Here is a 27201-nt window from a genome sequence, read left to right as displayed (position 1 = left end):
GCATTGATTTACAAATGAGGAAATTCGTCTGACCAACCTGACTGCCTTCAGCAACAAAATGCTTGGTGGATGAAGGGAGAGCAGTGGATGCTGTTTATGCTGATTTCATCAGGGCTTTCAGTATTCAAAGCGATAAAGTGCAGACTAAACAGAAAGTAAGGTGGACTGTCAGCTGGCTGAACAACCTGCTCAGAGATTTGTAATCAGTGGCATAAAATCTGATTGCAGGGCAGTCAATCCCTAGTGGTGCACTCCAGGGGCTCAACACTGAGGCCAGTATCATTTTGTATTGTGACTACTGGCCTGGACAAAGGGACAGAATGCAGATGATACAAACCTGGGAGGAGCACCTGAGAGTCCAGATGGGTACGGTGCTAGCCAGAGGGATAGAAAGGCTGGAGAACTGGGCTAAAAGGAATGTCATTAAATGCAACAGGAAGCACAAAGTCCTGCGCAGTGCACACTGAGGGTTCCCCAACTGGAAAGCAGCTCTGCAAAGAAGGACCTGGGGTGTCCTGGTGGACACCAAATTGAGCATAAGACCACCAGTCATTTTAGGGTGGTGATTATTCCCCTCTGCTCAGCACCAGTTGGCACATCTGAAGTGCTGAGTCCAGTTCTGGGCTCCCCAATACAAGAAGGCATTGAAGTCCTAGAGTACATCCAACAAAAGCCCATAAGGGTGGATTCAAACATTCGACACGTGAGAGGAATGGGAAAGCTGGGACTGTTCAGCTTGGAGAATGCTCAGGGGTTCTCATCCACCTGTATAAATGCCTGATCATAAAATCATAGAATGGCCTGGGTTGAAAAGGACCACAATGAACATCTAGTTTCAACCCTCCTGACACGGGCAGGGTCGCCAACCACTAGACCCACTCCACATATTTGTACAGGATTGAGTTGTGCACTACCAACAAAAAGCACAGATTACTAGAGCAGCCAGTTCACAAGGCAGGAATTTAACACACTTGTACAATGAACACTCCTGGCTCTCAGCTGAGTCAGCCTGATTCACAGCACACTCAAGACTATGTACATAATGTAAGAAATACAAGAGGGATTTTGGATAAAAAGAAGTGTTAATTTTAACACTGATCTTAACCTCAGTCTCCTCCTTTCCTCCTTTAAAAAACAGTGATAGCAAAAGAAAATACAAGGCTTTTAGACAAACAGGTTTATAAGATTTATTTTCCATTGCACATACATGGATTATATACAAGTTAGTAACATAAGTTACTTCTTAATTTTCTAAAAGATTGTTACAGCAAACACTCGCCATTTTAAAACATCAAGTCAGAAATCAAATCTAAAAAGGTAAATATGACAATATTTTAAAAACGAAACAAATTGCACTTAGTTAGGGAGTCAAATACAGATTTGTCTATATGCTGTAACAAACTATATAGCAGGTAATATTACAGTTAGAAGTAGCTCTTGCAGTCCATTTGTACATTAACAATTCTTTTCAATTTTACTTAAAAACTGGTGGATAATTCAAAGACCTCCTCTTCTTCCAAGTACTCGAGATTCATCACATGAAATGCACTAGCAACTAAGTCTTTATACAATTGCTATTCAAATATAAGAAGTACACCACACCTGGAAATTAGGAAAAAAACTAAAACGTATTGATTTTACATGTATCATGAGATGAAAAGTATGAAAGGTGTTCAGCAGTAAAGCCCTGTCCACTACTTACATAAAAGAAGATTTAAAAAAAAAAAAAAAATCACTGCACACAATACAAAGGGTGGGGTCATACTGTAGTTTAAGTCTCCTGTAACAGTAACCTTTCTCCTTACTGTTCACAGATGAGTGTTTCCATAGCAAATCTGTTCTCAAAATGTCGAATCTTCCTGCAATTGACAGCTTCACGCTTCTGAATGCCTGTTTGTATTAGTAAAGAACAAAGGAGGGTAAACAGAACGGAGTGATGTATATTAGAGCCCTAACAGCTTTACATCCACTCTCATTACATGTCACTGCAAATCAGAACTCTCTCCTCGACATCCCTCTAAGAAGGAATAAATACACGGACACACCAATTCATCCTCAGAGAAAACATAATAAAAAAAGAAAACAACTCAATATGCAGCCAACAATCCCTGAAGAGGTTTGAGAACTGAACTACAACACCGACTTTTAGCTAAAAGGAAGCTACCAAAACCCCTCTGGTGGTTACCTGTAACCCTGATCAGTTCCCAGTCTCCCTCACCAAGTCTGTGTAAGCTCTTGTGGGGATGGGGGACAGCAAGGCAGTGAGCTGCTAGAGGCAGAAAAGTGCTAACAGAACTGGAAAGAGACCCAGTGATCACTGCCAACCTGTGCCATCATTTATTGCCACAGGATTAACATGCTGAAATTTTGCTGCTAAGACCTTTTCATTTTTAAACATCGTTCTACATTGCTGGTGTGCTTTTTATATATATATTTCTTTTCCTAGGGTCTAACGATATGACTAAAGCAATTTAATTGCTTCAATGGCCACTTACACATCACATACCATATTAAAAAAAAAAGCCTGAGTGAAAACCAAGTGATAATTTAAGGCAATATTTAACAGCTTGTCAAAGCTCTTCCAAATCTTTTTTATTTTCCTCAGAAGTTTTCCAAGAATGAAGGCCAAGAACTACAATTCTCCTGTGGAGACAACTCTTACTCACATTTCACTGATATAAATAGTTGATGTGGACTCATCTGTAAATGATGAAAACGTGTCCTTCTGCACCTGCACTACAACACTATGGGTTCTCTTCTTCTAAATGGTTTTTTGCTTTGGGAGTGAGTGAAGAAACAAGATTAAAGTAAAGCATCAATAAAACGTGAACCACAGAAAACACACCCATGCCTACACACACGCGAGTTCCTCGCTCACTGGGGGGGCTCTGAGCACTTCTGCACAAGAAAACAACTTATTTCCATACCTACACGGAAAAAATCTCAGCCACAGTTGCAATAAGCAACTCTTGTTTTAACAAAGTTATTCCTTTCAATACAGTCAAGCCCACTTACTGAACTCTAGCAGCCCTGCACTGCCAACACAAAGGGTCACACAAGGAACATTTACCTTTCATGGCTTCCTTGCGCTGCAGTTTGTAGGTTTCCTTGCCACGGCAGAGGCGGTAAATAAAGAATCCCAACTGATCCACATTTTCAATGCGATCGGTAACAATCATCTGTTCATGAATCAAGTAGGACTGAGGCAAGTATGTTCCAGCCTATAGAATAAAAATGTAACAGCTCAGACGATGAAGGGATGGCTTTTGACGAAGTACACAAGGAACACTTTGCACTGTGATTCTTTAACACAGCAATGTGTTATTTTCTTTTTTTTTTTTAATAATATATATAATACTTATAGATTTTATCACAGACGTGCAAGCATGACTGCACTACGTAAGTACATAATGCTTAACTTCAGAACTTCCATTGATACATACATCCACAGTCTCCCATTACGGTAAGAGCAGTGTTCAGCACAGAGACATTTTCTTCCAGGAGAACCCATCACCATGGATCAAATCCCACAGCGCTCATAGAAAGTTTTCACTGAATCAGCAGATGTCAGAGGGAGCTTTCCCCAAACAAGAGCTGCAGAAGCACATTCTACCTCAGCATAATCTTGCTTATGAAACACGCCAGGTGCAGCACACTCCCGCTGCAGCCTACGAGGCTTGAACAACTTCACAATGAGGATTGCAACTTGGAGGCTAAACGCAAGAGCAGCTTGTCTGGCCTTGCCAGTTACTATGAGAGCTCCCCTAGCTGTTAGCATAAGTATTAGGAAGTCTGTGATATATGCCATATGATATATGGCAATAAATTGAAGAAAGAAGGAGCCAACGCAACATCCAAAGGCTTCCAAGACTTTTTCAGCCCCTTCAGTGTCATTTTGCCACAGTAAGATGACAGACAAGCCAGGCTTCATTGCATACGGCTGAAGATGCACATCTCTCTGTATCAACTGATTTCCTAATAATGCTGCTGGTAAATAATCATCAACTTTTACTGAAATGTTACTTAATTTAAGACATCTTTAAGCTTCTTATTTGTGACAGTACAGAAGCTCTGCTTGCTTTCTAAAAATAGAGTGACTGGTTATTACAAAAACAAACCCATCTTCTGCAGCAAAAGATCACTGCACTTTCTACTGTCAATAAACAACTTGGAATTTCCATTACAGAAGATGACTGTTTTTCCAGCCCAAGCAACAAACATTGAAAAGAAGCTGTTTAAATGCTGCTCTCCAATAAAAAAAGAAAGGCATGCATAAAATTCACTTGAAATTATGAAATTATGTGCTGTGAGGAAAGAAGCCACAACGAATTTTCTCCTTTAAGTAAGAGCTTGGAAGACCTCACACTCCCAAATTATCTGACTCATTATTTAGTGAAAAGCTTGGTAAATAGCAAATTGGTGCACCTTAATCCCTGGTCTCTAGAGTTTTGGGAAAGCTTCAGAGGAGCATCACAGCAGCTGAGACCACCAGCAGGGTGGGCAGCCATACTGAAGGTTCTCTTGTGTTTATGCCACCTAAACCACAGGATATCCCCAGATCTACTCAGCCCTTCCTTGGGTTTATAGGAGGAGGAGCTCACTGGCTGGACTGCATTTCCTTTGCTCAGCCACTCTAGGAGCAATTCCCTAAAGCTGGGATCCAGCAGAGCCACAAATGTAATCATTTTAGAGATGCCTTCTGCGTCACATACGGTTAGAACTGGCCACTTGGCTCAACTATAGTCAACAAACAAGCATACTTGGGTTTCAGTTTTGCTCCCGAAGGAAAGGAGGCCTTTCACTATTTGCATATTAAAGCAAACCATATCAATATATAGAAATGTTATTCTTCAAACTACAATTATGGCTTTTTAAAAGCATAACAGCCCAGAGCACCTCTGTCTTCCTAAAATGCCCTCTGCGCGTATTCAGAATTCATTTTAATGAAGCAACTATTTTAATTTTACATTTTTTCCTATGTGCAACCAGTGTGACTGCAGGACAGCAAAGAGAATTTTGCTCACTTTATGCATCCGCATAAAGTTCCCCACTTTTTAGCTGCAAAACATTTAGCCTGATTTTCTGAGACATCAAGTGCCCACAGCTTTCTGTTAATACAATGAGAATTAAACAGATGTCTCATAAAATTAGGGCAGTCACTTTGGGGACAATGATCAGAACAGTTTGCTTCTGCACAGATTTGCAATTAAATACACGATTCCTGGTTATCCTCTTACTTGTAAATGAAGCACATTTGATTTAGAACCAACCCAAACTAGGAAAGCAACACATTTTAACAGCGGAATTTGTGTGGACTAAAAAAGCCAAATTAACAACCTAACAAAAAGGAAACTAAGCAGGATACACAAAGTAAAAAAACAAAACAAAACAAAACAAAACGAGGTTACTGAGTTTTACAGACACCACTTCATTCTCCTAATTCATATTACATTAGTAAGAACAGAAGACCCTGCGAGATTATCTACTTTGGCCTCCTCAATTTCACAGGCCGTTACGTTCCACCCAGTTACTATTACCGTGTTTCCCTGTGGGGGCACCAAGCCAGCCAGCACTGTTCAATTATCAAACCCTGCTGGGGAACGATTAGGAGTTCCCATGACATTTTACTGAAATCTCTTGTTCAGTTATTCAGAGACTGTGGTGTCTCAGCCCTTCTGGGATCATCGTTTTTAAGGATGCAGAAATCTTGTTCTGAAGGTCTGGTGCTTCTTTCTTCTTCCTAAGACACAGACCCAAGGATCTGGCTATACTAAAAAGCTTTCTATTTCAACAGGTTTTGCTAGTTGTATCATGCAAGTAGGTTGCCCAGAGAGGTGGTGGATGCCCCATCCCTGCAGGCACCCCCAAGGTCAGGCTGGATGGGGCTGAGCATCTGAGCGAGCTGTAGGTGTCCCTGTTCATTGCAGGGGATTTGGACCAGGTGGCTTTTAAAGGCCCCTTCCAACTCAAAGTAGTATGAAATCCTGATTATTCCTACAATGATCTCCCTGGAAATACAAAAGATCCACTGTAAGGCTGCTGGAAGCCTCAGCAAGTCACTTCCAGTGCTGTTCCATCAGATGGAGGCAGTGCAGCACCTCATGCCATTAAGCACACACAGTGGCTCCAACACAACTCATCTAAGGCACATCACACTCCAAAGCCACGTGAAAGTAGGGGCTGACCCTGCAGAGCTCTGCTTTGAATAGTACCCACAGTAAGGGGCTTCCCAGCACATCTACATTAAGTGTCTCAGCTAACCAGTCTCAATCCAGCACACACAAGCTTTGTGGAAAATCTAGTCATAAAGAGTTTTATTAAAAAACAAACAAACAACTGAAGACTCCTCTCAAAGGGTCCAGGTACACTACGTCTGCCCAATTCTGCCAACTAGATCTCTAGCATCACAGAACAAAATCAGATTTCTTTGTCTTCCTCAGAATTAGTAATTCCTCTGTGATAGCAGTTAATTAACCTCAAAGGTTATAGCCTTTTTTCTCTCTTTGCAAAGATCTCTGGTGATGAGTTAACTTTCACAAAGGGTGAATGTTTTAGAATGTCAGGCAAAGAAAATTCTCCTTTTCCCCTGTGAAGAACAAATCATTTCAGATTTAACAATACCTTGATGTTGATGAGCAACTCCAAGAAATTTTTTGGTGGCATAACAACTGAAGTGTTCAGAGGGATTACGTAGCACTTATCCAGGCTCAGGTCAAGATAGGCAGTCAGTCTCTGGTGAAGAAATACTTATGTTAATCAAAATCACCACAGCATCAGAAAAATCACATAACAATGATGTTAAGCTGCTACTGCCTCACGTTTTTCTTCAAGTTATTGTTTTGCTCTATCTCAAGTCTGTCCAACAAAGCCCAGTCTGAAGAAAGGTCAATGCAGAGATAGAAGGCATTCTTCATGAGCATCTGGATCTATTACAGGGATTTGTGCAAGGCAGCAGGCAATAAGCAGTTCAAATGCATGACAATAATGGAACTACAAAGGTCTATCTAAGCCATTAGCAGATGAACTAGAGCATTCAGTTGCCCCTACTGCCTGCTTTTTGAAAAACAGAGCCTTGCTCACTCACATTTTTATTTTGTTCAAGAGTAAAAGAACAAAATATAGGAGGAAAAAAAAAATACAGCGTTCTAGGTAACGCAACAACTAAAAATCCCTTTGTTCAAACCACTGCTGAGTTGAAGCTTTAATGATTATTCAAACCTGGATTACCATCTTTATAGTATCTGAGCTGTTATAATTTTCATTGTTTTATTAAGAAAAAAAAAAAAAAAGCCAGAAAAAAAAACTCTCAGGAATTATCCTGAAGAATCGCAGGGCTCTGCTCACTGCGCTGTTGCACTGCATCTGTTTTTGCTAAACAAGACATTATCTCAAGCTGCTGAAAGCTCCAAGGCTGCAGACGTATGTAAAACACCGAGTGCACCACGAGCCCAGCAGTCAAAATAGCACTAGGACAGCAATCCTCAGTGCACATAATCTCATTACACGGGACTATGTGCTGTGCCCATGGCAAATGCTCCTTGCACTGACCTTTAGAGCAAAGCACTAAGGATGCATGCATAGTTAACTCTAAAACCTTAAATTAAAAAGTAAGTTTCTAATATTACATTCTTCCCATTCACTTCTCACATGCTGCCTTTTTTTTTTTTTTTTTGCTCTTTCATGCTTCAAGACTTTGCTCTAACTCTTTAACAGAAGCTCAGTAAATATATTCAGGAATATTTTTAAATGACATAGCTTAAGCAAGCTATGTTTTTCTCCAAATCTGGTTATGAATATTTGATAGATAGCACTCCCCTTGCATGGAAAAACTTAAAACTTTGAAGTGCACGTAAAAAATAGGACACTTCCCTATTCTTTTTCAGCCCTGCTTGAAAAATATCAGTTCAGTGAAGTCTTCAAATGTTCACAGAAACTTTGCTTCCTGAAAGCCAGCAACAGAACATTTCATAGCTATCACTATTCCATCAAGCTGCTACAGAGAAGGGCTTCTAATTGTTTTACAGCTCTGTCATTACTACTGAGAGCTGCAGGCCTGTTAGCTCTCCTACCAAAAATTTATTGCCAAGGCTCCCCTTTAAGTTGTCTCTTACAAAAATAAAGGGAGAAACAGCTCAAAGCACCTTGCTACCCGGTTCAGTGCCTTTAAGAAACAGGGTGGCCCGCAGCACCCAAGGAAAATGGAGCTGCTAGGCTCCTTGTATCTGGAAAATGAGCTCTCTTCCACAGTCACCTGCTTGCTCCCTTCTCTTTGTCCCACACCTTTACAGTTCTTAAGCTGTGCTAGCAGAGCACCTCTTTGGGCACTGGAACATAACCTCACTGACTTCACATGCAATCAGCCCCTCCAAGCTGAGGGTAGGGGCCAAGCCAGAGGTAGGAAAGCCCTTTCCTACGCTTCCCTCATCACCACAGCACTTGGTTACATTCTGCTGTGATGGAGTTAACACTGTGAGAAGTACATTCTTACTTTCTCGCTCTGTGGAGAGGAGATAGATAGATCTTCCCCTTTCTAAAAACAGCAGCGATGGTTTCCATGCTACATCATGATGATTGCATAACGCCATACTTTGTAGGCTTGGTTAATAACTGCTTCCAGCTTGCTGCTGATCAAAACATTTCTACTGCCTCCATCAGCCTCTGCTTTCCCCCCACCAAAATAACTTGGAAGTGCATTTATCAGGATGACTGAAGGGGAACATTTTCAAGTTTTAAATGCTTTCTGCTTCCTCAGAAATATTCCTTACCCGATGAAAGTCGTGGACGATATCAGCAGGATCGCTATCAGCAAACTCAGGGACCGGCACACTGATAAACTCAACATCTTCCTCCTCCAGGATCTGGATGTTTTGCTCAATCGTGTGGTAGCGAGCGCTCTGAGCCTCTGCCCCAGACTCGGGTAAACTTAAGCCATCTTCAATGTATTTTATTCCACAGAAATATACACCGCCCTGCTAAAAATAGTGAACAAAAACATCAATAGCCTCGTTAGAAGTTTAAGGCTAATACTCTCAAAGCACTATGGAGAAGAAAAACTTGTCAGACTAGATGAAATGTTTTCCCTTTGATTTGATTCACACGCACAGACCAAAGTAGGAGACAGCTGCTATCCACAACAGGACTATGGGTAAAGTCTCTGTTCTGCTGAACCCAGCGGGAGCCCTTCACTTGAGTTCAAGGAAAACAGGATCCCAAAAGCAACTTCTTAAAGTGTCATCTTCTGCTTTGTTCACATTATCTGTGGCATTATTTTTAGAAAGAATATGAAATTCTTGTATGCTTGTATTCATGCAAGTTAGTATTATTAAATTATGATTTAACTACAGTTAAATACTACAACATAAGACACTGAAACTGGTCATCCAAGTCAGCTTCAGAAAGCAAATCTCACTCTGCACATGGCCCTGCTTTGAGCAGGGGATTGAACCAGGTGATTTCCAGAGATTCCTTCCAAGCTAAACGCCTGGGTTGAAAAGGACCACAACTATCATCTCATTTCAACCCCCCTGCTATGTGCAGGGTCACCAACCACCAGACCAGGCTGCCCAGAGCCACATCCAGCCTGGCCTTGAATGCCTCCAGGGATGGGGCATCCACAACCTTCCATATAGCTATAAAGCTGTTTAGTTTGAGGAGTTTCCAAAGTCAGTTTCTAAAATATATTCTTTTCTGCTGCATAGTTTTTAAAGAAAAGGAAACCACAAGAAGTGGAAAGAAGCAGTTCACAACCCTTCCTTCATAGCATACAAGCAGAGAGTGAAAAAAGTTCCTGAGTCAGAGGAAGTCATACACCAAATTCAGTGTGTGCTGCTTCCAATACCTAAAGGGAGCATATAAAATGGAGGGGGAACGGCTGTTTATGAGCAGGGATTGTGATAGGACAAGGAGGAATGGTTTTAAACTGAGACAGGTTAGATTAGATATCAGAAGGAAGTTTTTCACTCAGAGGGTGGTGAAGCACTGGAACAGGTTGCCCAAGGAGGTTGTGGATGCCCCATCCCTGGAGGCATTCAAGGCCAGGCTGGATGTGGCTCTGGGCAGCCTGGTCTGGTGGTTGGCGACCCTGCACATAGCAGGGGGGTTGAAACTGGATGATCATTGTCGTCCTTTTCAACACAGGCCATTCTATGATTATATGCATATGCACAAGCCAGCACATCTTCAGTGCAAAGTAAGCTCAATTCCTCAATCTTTCCTTTAACAAAGATCTCACTCACCAACAAGCACCACAGGTTTGAGTTAAGTGGTACTTTCAATTTCAGCTAGCAGGCACATGAGAGGTAGAGCAGGTGCTAAGCACTGATGAAACAGGATTTAGCAAAGCAGTGGGGCCTTTCACCTGCTCTCAGCTTGCTAATTCACCCAGGTAGCCTATGCTGTTTGAGAGTTGTTTGCACCACCACTGCTCCCCTGTATTACAGGTTAACTTCACAGCCTGAGAGCCTATAAAACACAATTTCAACTGGAGCTTCTCATGTTTAATCACTCAGCCTTCTACATCAGCAACTAGCAAAAGGTGATGGGGAAGGCAGGGGAGGGAAAAAGAGAATTTCTACCTTGAAACTGCGCGCACTAAGCAGAGGGCTGGAAGGATTCAAATTTTGCTGATGCTCTCCCCCTTTCTGACCTTGTGAATCTTGCAACCCAGCACAGCTTCTGCAGGAGGGGGGGAGTGTGCTCAGCCTGCTCAGATGGCAACCCAGGGACAACACCCCAGAAGGCAATATTTCACTCGCATATCCCACACTCCAGGTAAATGCTGCACTTCCCTGGCAGCACTGCCTTCACGGGGCTCCTCTTGCAATGGTGCCAATTGTGAAAATACATTTTGTCAGAGGCCTAACCTTGTTGGTGTGGATTGGATCTGACAGAGCATGTTTAGTCACGCTGACTGTGCTTCTCCCAGGTACCCAGCAGGGCCCATTTCCATATCCCTACGCAGGCCAGGAAGGAGGAGAGTCACCACACAACTCTGGCAAGCAGTCCCTTTCCTGTGCAGCAGCAGTTCCTCATTTGTCTAGGGAATGTGGGGTCAAACAAGTGGGCTTTCAAGAAGTTAAGCCACCTTCAGTATTCAGCAACGGCTGCACATGAGAAATACTGGGTGAAAATCTGGGACACCACTGGGATTCTTATATTCAAGTCCTATATTTAAATATAATCCTTTCTCTGCAAGTAACAGTTTGAGAAGTGCTGCTCCTTTTCATTTGCTAACCTTGCTCCTACATTCCTCTACTGCAGAACAGTCCTTTAGAAAACCCAAAATTTTAGGAAGATAAAAAGGGAACGAGAAAGGTTATTTGGTTTAGTCAGGCGCTCCTCTTCTAAACACAAGGCATAAGGGAAGAAAACACAAAATCCTCCCATAACAAGATGTACTTGACTTACCTGGAATGCGAAGTATTTGTACAGATAGGCACCACCCAGGATCACTCCTGCCAGCATGAAGGCCAGCCCGAAGCACATACACCAACACCAGGCCCTCCTCTGCCCTGCAGGCACCACCACATCCTCCGGCTCCTGCAATGCATCAGAGAGAGACCTTCAACACAGTGTTCCCAAAACACCCAGCACAGCAGATAGCTCGGGCCCAGCGAGCCCAAACATTGCATCCATCAGAAAGGACATAAGGACTTTATCAGAAATGTTTGAAAACATTCTTTTTGTTTTGTTGTAAGCAGACCTATTTCAGTTGAGGTCTAAGATAACTTGTACTAACCGTCACTTTTTGGACTAAATCAGCAGAGATAAGGAAAAAAACATCTCCCAGAGCACTTCATAATGCACAGTGAGCAGTTTTAGGGACCGCAGACAGAAGTATCTGTTGCCAGACAATCTCAATGTTAACAGCAGCACAGTGAGGAAGATGGTTCAGAAGGGTCAGATTTTTTTTTAGCTTGGTATATGCAATTTAAGTGAACCTCAAGAACCAACAAAAGATCAAACGCAGTAAGAAGACCAAAACACATCCTTTCTCATGTTGTTCCATCAGGAAGAGACTATACCACCTCTTGGCTGGAAAAACCAAGAAGAATGATGGTTTAAAAGTCCTACTTAAGGAAGCTTCGTGCTGAAGACTACGCTGGCCATGCACTGCTATCTGCTGTGCGTGTTACACTGAAGGAATGACAGGATGTTTCCCCTCTGGGGCACTAGTTTGCATAACCATGCAGTCCCCAAAGGCATCCTAAGCAATAAACTGCTGCTTGCAAAATCTTTCCTCTATCAGCCACATCACAATGCTTTTCCTCCCCCAAATGCTTGCATAACTCTCATCAAAAACAAAACAAAAATAAAGAAAACCACCACCTTGATGCTTCCATACATTTTTTGAGTCACCCTCTTCTCAGCCTCGATAATCCTGAGAAAATATTAGAATTCCAGTAAATACAAAGTAATTCACTACCCCTCTGCAGACCAAGGAAATACAGGATAGCATGATCATAGCATGATGATCAGGGTGAAGTCAAAAACAAACAAAAATCCAAACAAGGAGAGAAAGAACACGAGGGAAGCACTTGAGAAAGGTGTCGATGGCTATGATAGACGGTGAATGTTCTGGCTGTGGTTTGTTGCAGAATTTTCTAATTAGGACAATTTCCCAAGGCAAGCTGTTGGTGCAGCCCCCAGGCTGCCCCGATCCACTTAGGAAGGAGCTCCTCTCATCTGGCCGCTGCCACCAGGCAAGAGTGACACCAAAGAAGAAGCACTCCCTATAAAAGCTGAGGAGAAGCCAGCATGACTCACCCCAACCATCTCTAGAGAGACAAGCAGTTTTCTGGAGGTACTTATTTCTTGTCACTGATTACAGGGGGAGATTCCTGGTTAACGAGCGAGGCTCCTAAGTCACATATAGCTAAAATTAGATGATGTGAAACCCGCTTTTACAGTACACTACAATTATCTTTCATATAGAAGTGGCAACGCAGCTCCTTTGCCAGGCAACAGTTGCCAAAACCTGATTCAGAAATATTTAGAGTAAGACTCTGAAGATATTCCGCAGATTACGCTTTATGTTACCTTGTCAAGTCCCACAGTAAATCAGATCGTGAAATCTCCGTCTTTGGAGGTTTTCATGACTCAACAAGACAGAGACGTGGCTGACCTTGCTTTGAAAGCCATCCTGTTTCTAAGGGCTGGAGCAGAAGACCTCCAGAGGTCTTCCAACCAACTTCTCTGTGATTCATTACAAGGCCAAGGGAGAGTGGCTAGAGAATGGCTGCCACATCTGAAAGAGTAAACAGAGCAAAAAGACAACCAACAACTTCATGAAGTCTTCATGTTTCTAATTAGTTCAGGAATTCAGTACAAAGCATCACAGGATTACTAGCTGCATGGTTTTGAACCTGGCTGCTTGCAAAGACTGAGAATAGAACGTAATATCCTTGGTAAGCTAATTAACTTTCAGGTCAGGCTAAGATTCACCATGGATTCCTCTATATATCAACTCAATCATGGATCTAAACCAGGTAAAACAAGGATTTTTATGTTGCCCTGAATTATTAGGTAACTATTTCCCTGGATATTTCAATGCAAGAAGGACACCTGATTGAAACACTTTAAAATAGCTGTCACTTACACTTTTAATTTAACGTGAAAAAAACACATAGCAAACTGGCTCTGGGCTACAATGCCACAATATTCCCTAGTGAAGAATATAAAGAGTATCTTTATTCTTTCCCTGAGGCTTTACTTCATTTTTTTCCTCCCTCCAAGCAGAATTGCCCATTTGTGGAATAACTGCCTCTTCTGTTCTTCTATAGTTTTGTAAGCTCTGAAAGATTTACAAAATACACATCTGGGAAATGGTGCAGAAGGGAGATTACTGCACAAACACCTACTTGGAAATGTGGATTAATGTCAAATTAAGTTTGCTTGGGCCCTGAAAATGATTAGAAAAAGGGAAGTAACTTTTACCAGACTAGGAGGAACGTGAAGGATAGGTTTATCAGAATTCCACTCTAAATAATTTTTCTTTTATATACAAGATGACAGATGCAACCAATAGGTTTAATAGAACTCGAATTCTCTACCGGCAGCTAAATTCTATCACTGCTATTATTTGATGCATCTCTAATGGTAAGGTATTAACATCGTTTGCATTTGTAGTTGCCTGCTGTGTTGTTTTGTCCACAGCCAACCAAAACCAACATGCCACACATACACAGTCATAGCACAGTTCAACCTCTTGCTCAGGACAGAGGAAGGATTGCACCTCAGAACAGTAAAAACCACAAGCATTAGGCAAGAGCAAAGATATCTGATGGTGAAGAAGCACACAAAATTCATTTCATCTCCTGAATTTGAGAACTAAGTACACCACCAAACAGTTTAAAACCACTTGATATTAAAACTGTATAATTAGCCTACCGAGGCTAAATCATACTCATATTAGTAGCCATCCTGTGACTAAACTTTTGTACCGTTGCTGTAGCACCTTAGTTTTGGTGCATGTGCCCCAAGATGAGAATAACTCATCCCTCACCCCATAACTGACCACTTGCACTGGGAGAAATGAACGCATGACAGATGCCCACCAACCTTCCAGGCAGCTCATTCTGGGAAAAAAGGAACACGACCCAGAATTGGATCCACACCAGCGGGGACGGCACTGATGTAGTGCCTCTTCCCTGTAGGTAGGGCTGCTCCGTGCCCAGCACTGCCAGCTTCTGAAGCCACAGCACAATGCAGGAGTACAGCCTCGCTGGCTGACTTTTCTCTAGGTCAGCTTTTCACTGCATCAAAAGAAATCATCCCGAGTATGAGGCAAAGACTGACCTCTAATGATACACCTCTACACTTTGGTGAACAGCAGTACTTAAATTACTGCCATTCTGGCCCTCTTCTTCCCATTCTCCTGCATCATCGGTGCCCTGTGAACTTCCAGATCCACACTGGATCCTCAACCTGAGGATGATGCCACAGAACTAAAGTTCTCTAAAGGAAGAATTGAATACAAGCCCCAAAACAGCTTGTTTCCCTTGATGAACTGATTGGTCTCTCACTGGAAAACATTTGATTTGTCTATTTCCAAAGGACAAGATACGAAAGAGAAGCATCTCTCTGCCTCTAGAACACCAAACCCTACAGTGTTAAAGGGAAGCAGCTCAGAACTCCCCAGTCTGAATAGCTTCAAGCTCCACAGAAATAATTTTCTTGTAGATATCAGAGAGAACTGAATACTTCTCATTTTCTTGAGATGTCAAGATGTTGGCGGGAGTCCCTTAGCTCTGTCTTCTTCCCACAAGGCGATTATCCGATGCTGCAGCTTTCAGCAAGGACTCCTCCATCAAGTGACCGCAGCAGCCAATGCAGAGCTGCAGCCGTCTTGTTACTGGATCTGTAAAACACTGCCGAGGAGGCAAACGACACCACAAACTACTTAGAGAAGTGCCTCTCAATTCAAGAGAGAGCTTCACATATTTACAGTTAGCATCAACAGTCCTAGAGTGGATTTAAAGGAAAGAAAACAAATAATAACCCCTACGTCTGCAAATATTAGCAATTATTCAAGGCTACTGGCCACATATCTTCTTGCTTTTTTCAGTTTGATTTTCATTCTGCTTTTTTTTTTAATCCTCCTTTAAATAAAACACTGAATTTCAGAGGGACCAAATTAATGTCTAGGGTAGCATCGCAGAACTCTGCTTAGAAACTCCAATGCTGAGCTGCAAATGTGTATAATTAGACTTGGTAATTATTTAGATTTCCCCCTTGTGGTTTTCCATACATAACTGACTATAATTGCTTTAAAATTATGAAAGTAAAGCAGTCTAGCAACTGACAAGGCGTATGTCTAGGCCAAAATAAAATGGGTGAGAAGATTATTGGGCATTGCTCCTTTGCATAAATTAAGGACATCAATTATACGATTAAAAATTTTCATATGAACCCATTAACTAAGAATCCTCCTAAACCAGATATGATGGATGCACTTGGATATGCTGGGGGGGAGTCTGGAATGTGGCGTGACCATTGCACATTTATGCACAAGGTAATGGCTGATACTCAGAAACAGTGACAAAAAGAGAAATAAAACAGCTCTGGGAGAAAAACCTTTCAAAATCACCACAATCTCTGACACAGAGAAAGCAGATGCTGAGCATTTCTGTGTATTATAAATATTACTGCAGCTTAATACACAGTCCATAATTATACATCTGAGAATAACATCTAATACATATTTTATATAAATACATACACATAAGTATATGGATACACACACACATATATTTGTGTGGGTAGAACTATCTGGAAGCTGTTCTGTGCTGTTTTCTGGGTGCCAGCTTGCTCACACAGATGGACAGAACACAGTGGGACAGACTCAGCAAATATTGACCAAGTGTGGTTTTAATAGTGGAATGGGGAGAAGGGAAACTAATGATAACTCCCTGCAAGAGTGTCAGTGAGGGAAGCTAAAAAACCTTGCAATAAAATACCAGCCCAGCGGCTACAGAGATTGGATTTTGTTGATCAAGTGTTCCTGCTCTGACTTGCAGATCTGACATCTGTAGAAAAGCCTCCCAAAAGACAGTCAATATAAAATGACCTTAATTTAGAAAGAACTCTGCATTCCTCCCATGGTATTCCTGTCTGAAGACTGCTCCAAGCCTGGTATTCTATTTATTGCTTGCTGCAGATAGGAAATTAAGGAAGGCTTTTGCAAGGCTCCTCACTCAGCTGGCAGATGCTGCAGAACTGGAAGGCTGTCAGTACTCTCAAGGAGCAACTTCACACTTCCTAATAAAATTAAATTGAAATTTTAAGTACAGTGATCTTTTAACTTGCTAGCTGGGAAAACAGACGCTCTATACAATAGAAGCTCCTGCTTGTCACAAGGAGTGATGCATTCTTTTGACTCACTGCCTGCTTCTCTGGTAAGGCGGACAGGGACTTGACCCTCTGGCCAAAGGCTCTTTGACTAAGGAACTGCTCGAAACACACATCTTAATTCTGGTATCACATGCCACCATCACAGAGCTTGAATAGCTAAGCAGACTAATCAAGGAGAATTATTATCTATTAGGCTGCTTAGCAATATTAACCTCTTCCCGTATTTCCAGTATCTTCTATAAGAAAAAACAAAAACATTCTATCAATGTTGTGCATTAACAAATGCAGCAGTGTTGAGAAGATATATTCTAAGCTCAAAAGTCAAAGGTTCTTTTTATATGGTGAGCCAAACACTACCTTTCACCAAGTAACATGGGTGTTTTCCCATAAAATGAGGCATCTCAAATGAATCATTCCATGGTTCAAACGTCACATCCATGGTGGCATAAAACATTACAGATATGGCTTAATAGCTTGTGGTGGTAATGGTGATGGGAGGACGGTTGGACTAGATGATCCTGTAGGTCCTTTCCAACCTTGTGGTTCCATTATTCTATTAATACAAGCAGTCAGCTCAAGACCATCTAAGAAAGGGAAGGAATGCTGAGATCAGTTCTAGAGGACGAGAAATACACTGCGTGTACCTGCAAAGACACAGGCGAAGGGAGAACAAAAACAAAAGAGAGAACAGGGAAGCAGGAAATAAAATTAGAGAGAAAGATGATGGAGCAGACAGAGTTAGATGTCTGCAGGAAGTCAGGGAGAGAATTACAACTGCAAAGTGAATGCAAAGGGCATGAATCAGCTGTTCACCCAGAGCTACGTGATAGAGAGACAATAAAAAAAATGCACCTTAGAAGAGTATACCTGCATCTCTTAACTGATGTGAGTAATTCCGATTTACCTAAACACTGCCTTCAACCCCACAGATTACAGAACTTAATAGCAGCCAGCAATTAAAGAGGATGGGAAAATACATTCAGAGGAAGAAGTCTCTCACTAGTCTGCTTCTTTAATTAAACTCAGCAATAGCGTTGTTAAGTGTGGTTATTTTTACTGTTAGCTTTGGTCCTACACGGACTAGAAAGTGGGGAGGAAAAATTGCTTGAGTAGCCAAGGGAAGAACTTTCTCCAAGTGATTCTCCTGCACTTTTGGCTATATTCTCATCTCAAGCAATCTACAGCAATCGTACACACGTATTTCACATCTATTTCTCCAAATTGTTCCTTTTGTCTCTTTTCCCTTCCAAGATCCTCCAATTCTCTTCTCTCAACACCAAAAAAAGCAGTTTCAAGTCGGCCTGTAATTTCTTTCATGCCCCATATCCATGCCACTGTATTTTACACCCTCCAAAGGTAGTGTTTGTGGTCTCTACCACACACAGAGCACTGACAGACCTACTTTCCCTTCCCTCCCTTCATCACTGCTCTACAAGATGCACCGCTCAGCGTCAGCGTCCTTACCTGCTTGAGAAGATGGGCTGGGCTGTGTTGATACCCCGTCACACTAAGCTGTACCTCTGTGCCTCTTGTCCTGTATTCAGGGCAAGGACTGTCCCTCCTTTCACTTTCTACTCAGCAATTAGCACAGTTGGATACCAATACCACCTTGTCTTCCCTCTCAACACCAGGAGCCCTTCTGTGCTGTGCAGTGACAGAGCACTGCCACAGGCTGCCCAGAGGCTGTGGGGTCTCCTCCTTGGACATCCCCCAGAGCCGCCTGGACGTGGCCTGCACACTGAATTAAAAACGTTGAATTCTTGTGCCAGTGACAGCCAGAGGTCTTTAACTGCCACTGTAGTGAATACAAATTTTTTTTACTAACTCGGCTAGTGAAGAGGTGTAAGAAGCCAGTCTTTTATATATAGGTAAATACATAAATGAGTAAATAAATTATCATAAAACGATGAAAATTTGTTCAGCATTCTGTATCCATTCTTCACAAGCATTTTAAGAAAAGAGAAGTGTTTTGGTTTAAGTTCGCACGGCAGGCCAAACATGCAGAAGAAAGCTTCTGCAGACATCTGGCAAGAAGTGCCCAAGGGCTGTTTATTCTGCTGAAACCCCAAACCTAAGAGGTTATATGGCACACTCTTCAGAATACCTTTTGCTTTCAGAAATCACTACCCCTTTTAAAGACACAGCATGCTAAACATTACATTTCTATAAACTGTCCAATTTTGAAAAATGGTTTGTTTTCACACATTGCCAAAATTAACTTGTTTCCCCACCCACATTTTCTGATTTAAAACTGACCCGCATTCTACCACATTTATTAAAAATACACTAAAATAAAACTTCAAAATGCAGTATTCCTCTCCCTTATCCTGAATTAGCATCAGAGCTCAAAAACAGGAACTCAGAAGGCTCCTATTCCATTTAAAATAGATCAATACTAAATTATCTTTTTGACCTTGGATGTTCCAGTTCTTGTCTCTTCCTTATCCTGCTCACTTCTTATCGCTGAATATTTCTCCACATTTTCCTCTGACTGCCTGAATCTCAGGCATCAGTATGACAGAACGCTATGTGGATTTAACCTAGATTTCTCTCAAGACTATTTTCCCAAATGGTGATGGCTCTTTCACCCAAGAGATCTCATTAGCATGCACATATGCACCGCTGAGCTTCAGAATTTAATAACTCTATTCCCAGTTCAGCCACAGATGGCATGTCATCTTGAGCAAGTTACGAACATTACATCTCAGTTTCTCTATGAATTAGAATTCACCACAACAGAATCACTCAGGTTAGAAAAGGCACAAGGTCTCCAAGCTGAAGCGGCTGGACACCAAACTCTGACCGGGTCGCTCAGGACTCTCATCCCATCAGGTTCTGACAGCCTGCAAGGCCTGACACTCCATAGCTTCTGTGGGAAACCAGCTCAGTGCCCAGTTCTCACAGCGAAGGATGTTTTTGTGCCCTCCCAATTTAGTGCAGGACCGTTGCTCTGCACCTCACCGACTAGCCCAGCTCTCATCTCCTCAGCCACCTCCATGAAGGCCTTGCATAGCAGCCACTGCTCCCATGGCAAGCAAACCTGACCCTGGCCATCACAACAGCCCCAGTGGGGATTTGACAGTGTATTTTTAATATTTGGATGAAAAAGCTCTCACCTCCAGCACTGTCAGTGCCTCACGCCCTGCCCTGCACCTGCCTGGTGGAAGCCCTTGGTGTTCCCAGCCAGCATGGCACAACCCGCCAGGGGCCAGGATGATGGAGGGGCCAGGCCTCAGCTTTTGCTCTTCCTGGAACTCATCAAGTCTTGTGCTGTTCAGTCTCCAGCCTGCTGAGGTCCCTCTGTATAGCAGCTCTGTCCTCAAACATATCTGGCTAATATACACATTCTGGAATTAAGATATGTAATATTCGTACAGCAAGTTGGGCTCCTGGGGCAGAAAGCATTCTACTGCTACACACAGAATAGAATAATAGAATCACTGAGGTTGGAAAAGACACACTAAGTCCAACCATCAGCCCATCCCCACCCACCATGCCCACTGACCCTCAGTGCCACATCTATACTGTTCTACAACACCTCCAAGGACGACAACTCCACCACCTCCTAGGCAGAAAACACTTCCTTATGGCACTTCACAGGATCAACACAGAAGATCTTACCTTGAAAGCCCTGAATTTAATTATGCTCTTTCTAGAAGAAACTGTTCTAACGATCTAACAGAGCTCACTTCAATTAAACTATTCAAAGGTGGAAGCAGAGAGATAAATTCCAGCACTCAGTGCCTCACTGGTTCACACCTTACAGAGACACACCGGCAGGAATCAAAACGCCACGCCAGACAGAAAGGACTCGCTGCAACCATAAACCTTCCACACAAAAGCCCACTGCTCTGTGTGGCAGCCTCAGAAAGTCACACTCCATCTCATTTCACGAAGGGACTGCACTTCCACATGCACAGCCACAAAGGTTTTCTACGTAGGCTGTATCTTCTACGTCAAATAAGTATGCCTTTATGATTCAACAGCCATGTGATTAAATCTGTGCACAGGCCTCACAGGGAGAGATCCACCCCGCAGATCACTACCACCCCAGTTATGATTCCCCCAACATCTGTTCTCTTCACCATCTCATTCCGCCACCAGAACAGCAGAAAGCCTCCATCAAAAGCAAGATTTTGAATCTCTGGGGGAAAGGAATCACAAATTATCTGAGAATTTTATATGCAAGGAACTCCACTCAAATACCTGAGCTTTATTTTTATGTATATATAAATATTACAGACATTGTATATATAATTCATACAAAATATATTTGTATACACACTCAAAGATGTTATTTGGAAAGCATCACCTTGTTGGTTGTTTTTTTTTTTTTTTCCCCCAAGACTTCTATAACAACTGTTAAGCAAGTACTACTTTGCCTGTTTTTCCATCATAAGTGTTTAGGGCTGCTACGGCACACAGGAGGTTTGCTTGTGGATGCAGCATGGAGCTGAAATCTCTCTGTATCCGCTGTGGCCAAAGCCTAGGCCACGTGATGTCTGCTGCAAAACCACTGCTGATTTTATTGAGAGCTCAATCTTATTAATTCTCTCATTCCTTCGGTTTACCACATCTGTAAAATTAGGACAGATATCTGAGTTTTATAAATTAGCATGCTTTTCATCCATAGATTCAAAGTAATTTCCACTGAGGATAAAAAGCAGTACATAAATAGTAAGAAAATGAATGTTGTATTATTCATATAGACTGGGAGACTAAAAGCAGATAATGCTAACCTTCGTCAATCACTGCATAAGTGGGAGGAAAGACCAAAAAAAACCAAAGAAATCTATGCAACAGTAAACATAACACACCACTACTTATCCCAGTGGTAATTCTTATGCTTGAAATAAGTCATAATGTTACTGGAAGCACAGAATAAAGGACATTTTAAATGATTAAGACTTTAGAAATGCAAGACTTGCTTTCAAAGAGATTCCCTGAGAGTCAGAGAGAATTATTTTCTTGTATATAAGTTATTCTGAGTCTGTAGCTATTGGCTACTGAACTGAAAAATGTATAATGCAAACAAATATTCAATGCAGAAAAGTTAACTGAACACATTATTGGATCTAAGTATGGTCACCACTCTTACAAAAGCCTTGCCACCCAAATCGCCATTAACATACATCAAAATTCAATAAATTACTTGTAGGAAAAAAAGAAAAAAAAAAGGAAAACACTAGGCAAACGAAGAAAAATCAATTTATTTGAGTCTATAAAAAACAAATGTTAAATTACATTGCGACTATAGATAGGTCATTAAAATACTTAACATGGAAAGTATACACACACATTATAAAGTAAACTTTCATTGGAGTGGGCACTCGTATGTTGGAGTGGGCACTCGTATGTTGGAGTGGGCACTCGTATGTTGGAGTGGGCACTCGTATGTTGGAGTGGGCACTCGTATGTTGGAGTGGGCACTCGTATGTTGGAGTGGGTCTAAGCTATTAGGACATCTCCATGGAAAAGATCTGACGATCTATACAGCAAAAACAATATAGAACCACGTAAAGTACTTTCATCATCTCCATTTCATCATCCTTGTGTTGAGTGTTACAAGCTGTAATCATAGGCATGGACTCAACTCCACACTGCTAAGCGATACAAATAACTGACTGAGGAGTGATTACAAAGGTCTGGCAGAAGACATTCCATTTCCAATATTAAATAGTGTTCTTTTGGGAAACAGCTTTATTTCCATCCAAGTTTGGTTTTCAGGTTGGGAAGTGATGAGAAACAAAAGGACACAGGGGACACCATCAGCCAAAAGACGTGCTTTCTTAAGAAGAGCCTCTCACGAACAGCCCCAGCCACAAATATGATTTACATAAATTCAGTTTCCTTAAATTTAAGCTTACAGGTGACTGCAAAACCATATCAGTGCCAGAATTTTGGGTGGCACTGTGCCTGGCACTGGAAGGTTCACTGCTGAGGTTTGCTGGCTTCTTCTTAGTACTCCCACCAAAGTCAGGCAGGAAAAGGGGAGGGAAAGAATTCAGTTTGAGATATATATATTTATATATATATATAAAATATATAAAATATATATATATATATATATATATATTTTTTTTTTTTTTTTCTTCTCATTCTCTTTTAAGTAATCATGTCTTAATCCACAACGCTCTGACAGATTGCAGAAAATGGTTCATTTTATGACCTAGTTGCATTAGAGAAAACATAGGAAAACAAAGACTGCTTTTTCTTTATAGGCCTACATAAAATTTGGTTGGAGAAGGACTGCCAAGGGTGTAAGAAAGCTTCTCCAACAACAAAGAAAAGTCCAACATACACACAACCAAACCACCACCTACAGACACATCGCAGACTGGGAAAACTTGTTTACTGTTTATAAATGTGTATATAATATATAGCATGTATGTTATACTCTATACATATTTTTATACATTAACACAGGGTAGCCAACTACGAAGCTAACACCCTTATTTTGGAATTGTTTAAAGCCACTTATGCACTTGTGGGCCTTTCTACCTGGAATAATGGTGCTCATTAGTGGCTCAAGTATTTCCCAGGTGGGCCCTCTTATTCTGCATGAAAAGCGCCCATTTCAGTATGCTTTAGTAAACATTAAGCTACATTGAAAAATAAAAGACCGGTTCTCAGAAGGAATAAAGGCAGAAAGCTGCTGCTTCTGAAATTCTTAACATTTGTATCTTCACATTATAATCTCCGTACAGATAGAGCTATGATATACATGTAGGAACCCACAGCTTCTGCATACCAAGCTCTACTTGGTGAAGATGTTTAGAGCTGAGCAGCCCAAGAAAGCGCCAGGTTGGCACCCACCCCCCCGTGGAAGGGAGCACCTAAGGACCTGAAGATCTTTTGGGAGGACTGAGTGAATGGGCTCTGCAAAATGCCTGAAGATTTCAGCTATGCTCTGAACCATCTCCAAGGATCTACTATAAAGAAAAACACAAAAATGCCATGCATGGTGTTCTAAATTGAGGCCAAGAACTACAGCATAGAAGGTTGAACTTGAGAGGACCTCAGTCTTTTACAACTTTAATGGTCTCAAGGAGAGTGGGAACCAGTGCCTCCAGTAGATACGGACCCACTTTCACAATAGCAATGAGTGATTTACATGGAGGGAACACTTTTGTTTTTTTTAAACTTCCTTTAAATAGCATATTCCAATGCATAAGATCACTGCCTTCTGCTAAAGCTTTCTCTGGAGCTGTTGTTCCCAGGATACAACATCTACTCTACTCAAACCCTCCTCTCCTGACTTCCCCGGTCACATTTCCTATCAGTGCCTGCATCAGAAATTACTGGGCAAGTTTTGGAGAGGTCAGATCATCTCTATTCCACATCCATCAATATATATTGGCTGCAAACACCCATTAACACCTCCTAGGAAGATAATCTACTTCAGAACAATCTTGAAATGGCAGAGCTGCGGTCTTCATGACACTGCACTGGGAAAAGCAGCAAAACGAGACTATCAGAGGACTAGCCCAAAAGATAATGTCATGAATCCTCACCTTCCAGACATTTCAAAATACTTGGCTGTATTCACAAGTATCAGCTGGTTTACTGAGACATTTTGCTCAAATCTCTGCAAGTTCTCAACAGCCAAATTCTGAGCATGCAATTCTGCTGATCCGCCTCGATTTTTAATTTCTTTCCATTTACTTCAGAGCAGAATGCCTCCCTAGCACCTTCCTTATAACATTTTATGAAGATTCTGTTAACTTGGGCATTTTTCACGTTCGCTCTTGTGACCCAGACATATTTATCATCCTAGCATTGACTCTTCTATATCCATTCCCACAGTGCCTTCCAACCTCACTTGAAGCTAAGCATCTTCCAGCAATGAAGTAAGTGATATGAATAATGCATTTGTCAGATGTGGTTTACTTTTCCCTTTCTGAGGAAGAACTGCATAAGCAGTAGAAGCGCCTTGTAGAGGGGAGAAAAGATTGTTTCTAGTCTATTTATATTAAGTAAGGCAAAGTTCAAAGAGAGCATCTCACAGTCATTTCAGTGTTGTTAAACCTGCAAGGGTTGCACAGCCTTTTCTACTAAAACTACAGTACAGCGCTCGGGTCTGCCTTTATTCTTCCTTTAAAACAAACAAACAAGCAAGCTTACTTAAGAGAATTTTGCATATTGTGTAGGTCTGCAGTTCTGCTAAGAAAAGATGGAAATATGTCAAGGAGAACGTCAAAGGCTTGATGTCCCTTAAGAGCATTCATTTGCTTTTGGAATTCTCATCTGCAGAGAGCATCCGTTCCTAGCATGCTATTTTAGGACTGTTTTTAAGCCTCGTACAGTCGTGTTCATCCCCTGATAACAGCGCAAGGCTCCAAAGAACTTACAAGCAGCTACTGGGAAATCAGACCACCTTTTGACCTGGTTAATAAGTGCTTGCCGTTCTCATTTCTGGGCAACGAAAGCAGTAATGAGAACCATGCAGAATTAAGGCAAGATTCTGTAGCCCTTCTTCAGCTGAAACAATTTACAGCTCCGCATTAAGGAAATCACAGTCAAATAGCGTGCTTCCGTCAGGATCTGGACAGGGTCAGAAGCACTGGCTCCCCAGCGTACCATCAGCCAGCTGTATTTTGTCTGTGCAGCAGCTGGAACAACAACCCGAATTGGTAGGCTATCTATCTGGAAACAAAATCACCCACGGCAGATCTGAATTCCGAGTTCATAGGAAAAAAACCTTCAATTTTAGAAACTCGTCATTTTTGTCGCACTCACACGCCACCCAGAATCAGACCGACTGCCAAATCCAGGGTCTGGACAGATCTCCACAGCTCAAGCTGGGAAAACCCATTACCTCCTCCAGGAGGGCTTTCCTGCTCACCGCAATGAGGCGCACACATCGCCTTAATTAGGGATTCCTCTTAATTGCGGGGAATCTCAGTAAGCACACTGTCTCTTGTTGTGACACACCGCTGGTTACCGTTCTAAGGACTCGGCTTTTTGGTCTGACTTCTCTAAATGCAGGATAAAAGTTTAATTAACCATTTGCTGCACCCAGGAAGATCACAGAATCATAGAACGGCCTGGGTTGCAAAGGACCACAATGACCATCTAGTTTCGAGCCCCCTGCTACGTGCAGGGTCGCCAACCACTACACCAAGCTGACCAAGATGTTTCTATAAGGCATCTTGTGATCCCCGTCAGCTTTGAAATGACATGGAATTCTGCAGGCAAAAAGCTTGGCCCCCGGAGAACCACGGCACTGAGGGACATGGTTATCAGGCATAGTTGCGATGCACAAAAGCGTTCTGAAGCCCCATGCAAACAGCAAGGCACGCTGGTGCGCAGCTGGCCGTGCATCAAGTTTTCATTCCCTTTCCAAAGAACTCAGAGCAAATTACACGACTTCTAATTAAAAACCCGCCATGCTTAGGGGAGCAACGAAAAGCTCAACCCTCAAACATGGATATTCCGTGCAGTTCTGCACTTCCGAAGCTGGAGCAGCGGGCGCAGCGCGGCTCTTTGTTGCGGCCCGGCCACGGGCTTTGGGGGCGACCGTCGGTGCGGGTTCACCCCTCCGCCCGCGGGGACGACGAGGTGCTCGGAGGCGGAGCGCCCACCGCCCGGCGGGCAGCAGGCAGCGCTGGGGCCGCTCCTCCCCGCGATGCGGCACGGAGCGCAGTCCCTCGTAGGTCGGGACGGCACAAAGGGAGACGAGAGAGCCTTAAAAGCCAGCCCGAAGGCGGCCCGAGCGCTGTTGGGCTTCAAAAGAATAATAAAAAAAAAAAAAAGAAAAAAAATAACAAAACAAAACACACCACCGCTGCCATCCCAAAGCGCGGAGAAGCGGAGCTTTAAAGCTCGCTCTGCTGTCAGCCATTTTAAAAGCGTGAACGCAGGGGGAGCGCGGAGCCGCGCACCGCCGCGCGGCTCTTCCTCCCGCCCCGTCCGCGCGTTATGGCTGCGAGGGGGTTTTAAAAAGAAACGAAATAAATAAAAACCAAACCACCTAAAAACAACCAGTGAGACGGCTCTGGCGTGCGGCACTTCGCCCCGAGCGGGGAGCCGGGCACGGCGCTGCCCCGGGGCTGCCGGCCGCCCCCGCCACTCCGTGCCCGCCGCCCTCACCTTGGCGTCCGGCGGCAGGATCAGCACCTGGCTGTTCTCCTCCTCCTTCTTGGCCGCCTCCTTCTGCGCCAACGCGGAGTTGAACGACACTTTCACCATGGCGGCTGCGGCACTGGGAGGCAGACAGAAGGAAAAGGACCGCGGCGCCGAGATCTGCCTGCTGCCCCGACCCCTCAACCCGCGACTGCCGCCCCGGCCCTCCGTCAGGCGGCGGCGTAGGACGAGGAGCGGAGAGGCGGGGCGCGGGAGGAGCTCCGC

The 27201-nt window shown here is 42.8% G+C and overlaps 1 protein-coding gene across 2 annotated transcripts; it reads right to left on the bottom strand.

Moving 5' to 3' along the window:
• Window positions 1-1162: 1162 nt before the first annotated feature.
• On the bottom strand, window positions 1163-27201 carry ITM2B (integral membrane protein 2B). 2 transcript variants are annotated; one of them, XM_085215855.1, is made up of 6 exons: window positions 26944-27201; window positions 11407-11538; window positions 8766-8969; window positions 6622-6732; window positions 3071-3221; window positions 1163-1890 (listed from the first exon to the last, which is right to left on the bottom strand). In XM_085215855.1, the coding sequence occupies exons 1-6, from the start codon at window positions 27040-27042 to the stop codon at window positions 1802-1804; spliced, it is 786 nt and encodes a 261-aa protein (XP_085071981.1). In that variant the 5' UTR covers window positions 27043-27201; the 3' UTR covers window positions 1163-1801. The 2 variants fall into 2 exon arrangements, with proteins under 2 accessions (XP_085071981.1, XP_085071980.1); XM_085215854.1 differs by having other exon boundaries at window positions 8766-8972; window positions 26944-27199.

Source organism: Meleagris gallopavo, chromosome 1, assembly GCF_905368555.1.
Source record: "Meleagris gallopavo chromosome 1, MGAL_WU_HG_1.1, whole genome shotgun sequence".
NCBI lineage: Eukaryota > Metazoa > Chordata > Aves > Galliformes > Phasianidae > Meleagris > Meleagris gallopavo.
This window is presented reverse-complemented; position numbering and strand designations above follow the sequence as displayed.

Bases quoted from the DNA above. Each gene is read 5' to 3' on its own strand.
- ITM2B (XM_085215854.1), bottom strand. From the start codon at position 27,042: ATGGTGAAAGTGTCGTTCAACTCCGCGTTGGCGCAGAAGGAGGCGGCC. The intron at 8,973-11,406 runs GTAAGTCAAGTA...CACTATTTTTAG, and splicing joins ACAAATACTTCGCATTCCAG to CAGGGCGGTGTATATTTCTG. The intron at 6,733-8,765 runs GTAAGGAATATT...TTTCTTCACCAG, and splicing joins TCGTCCACGACTTTCATCGG to AGACTGACTGCCTATCTTGA.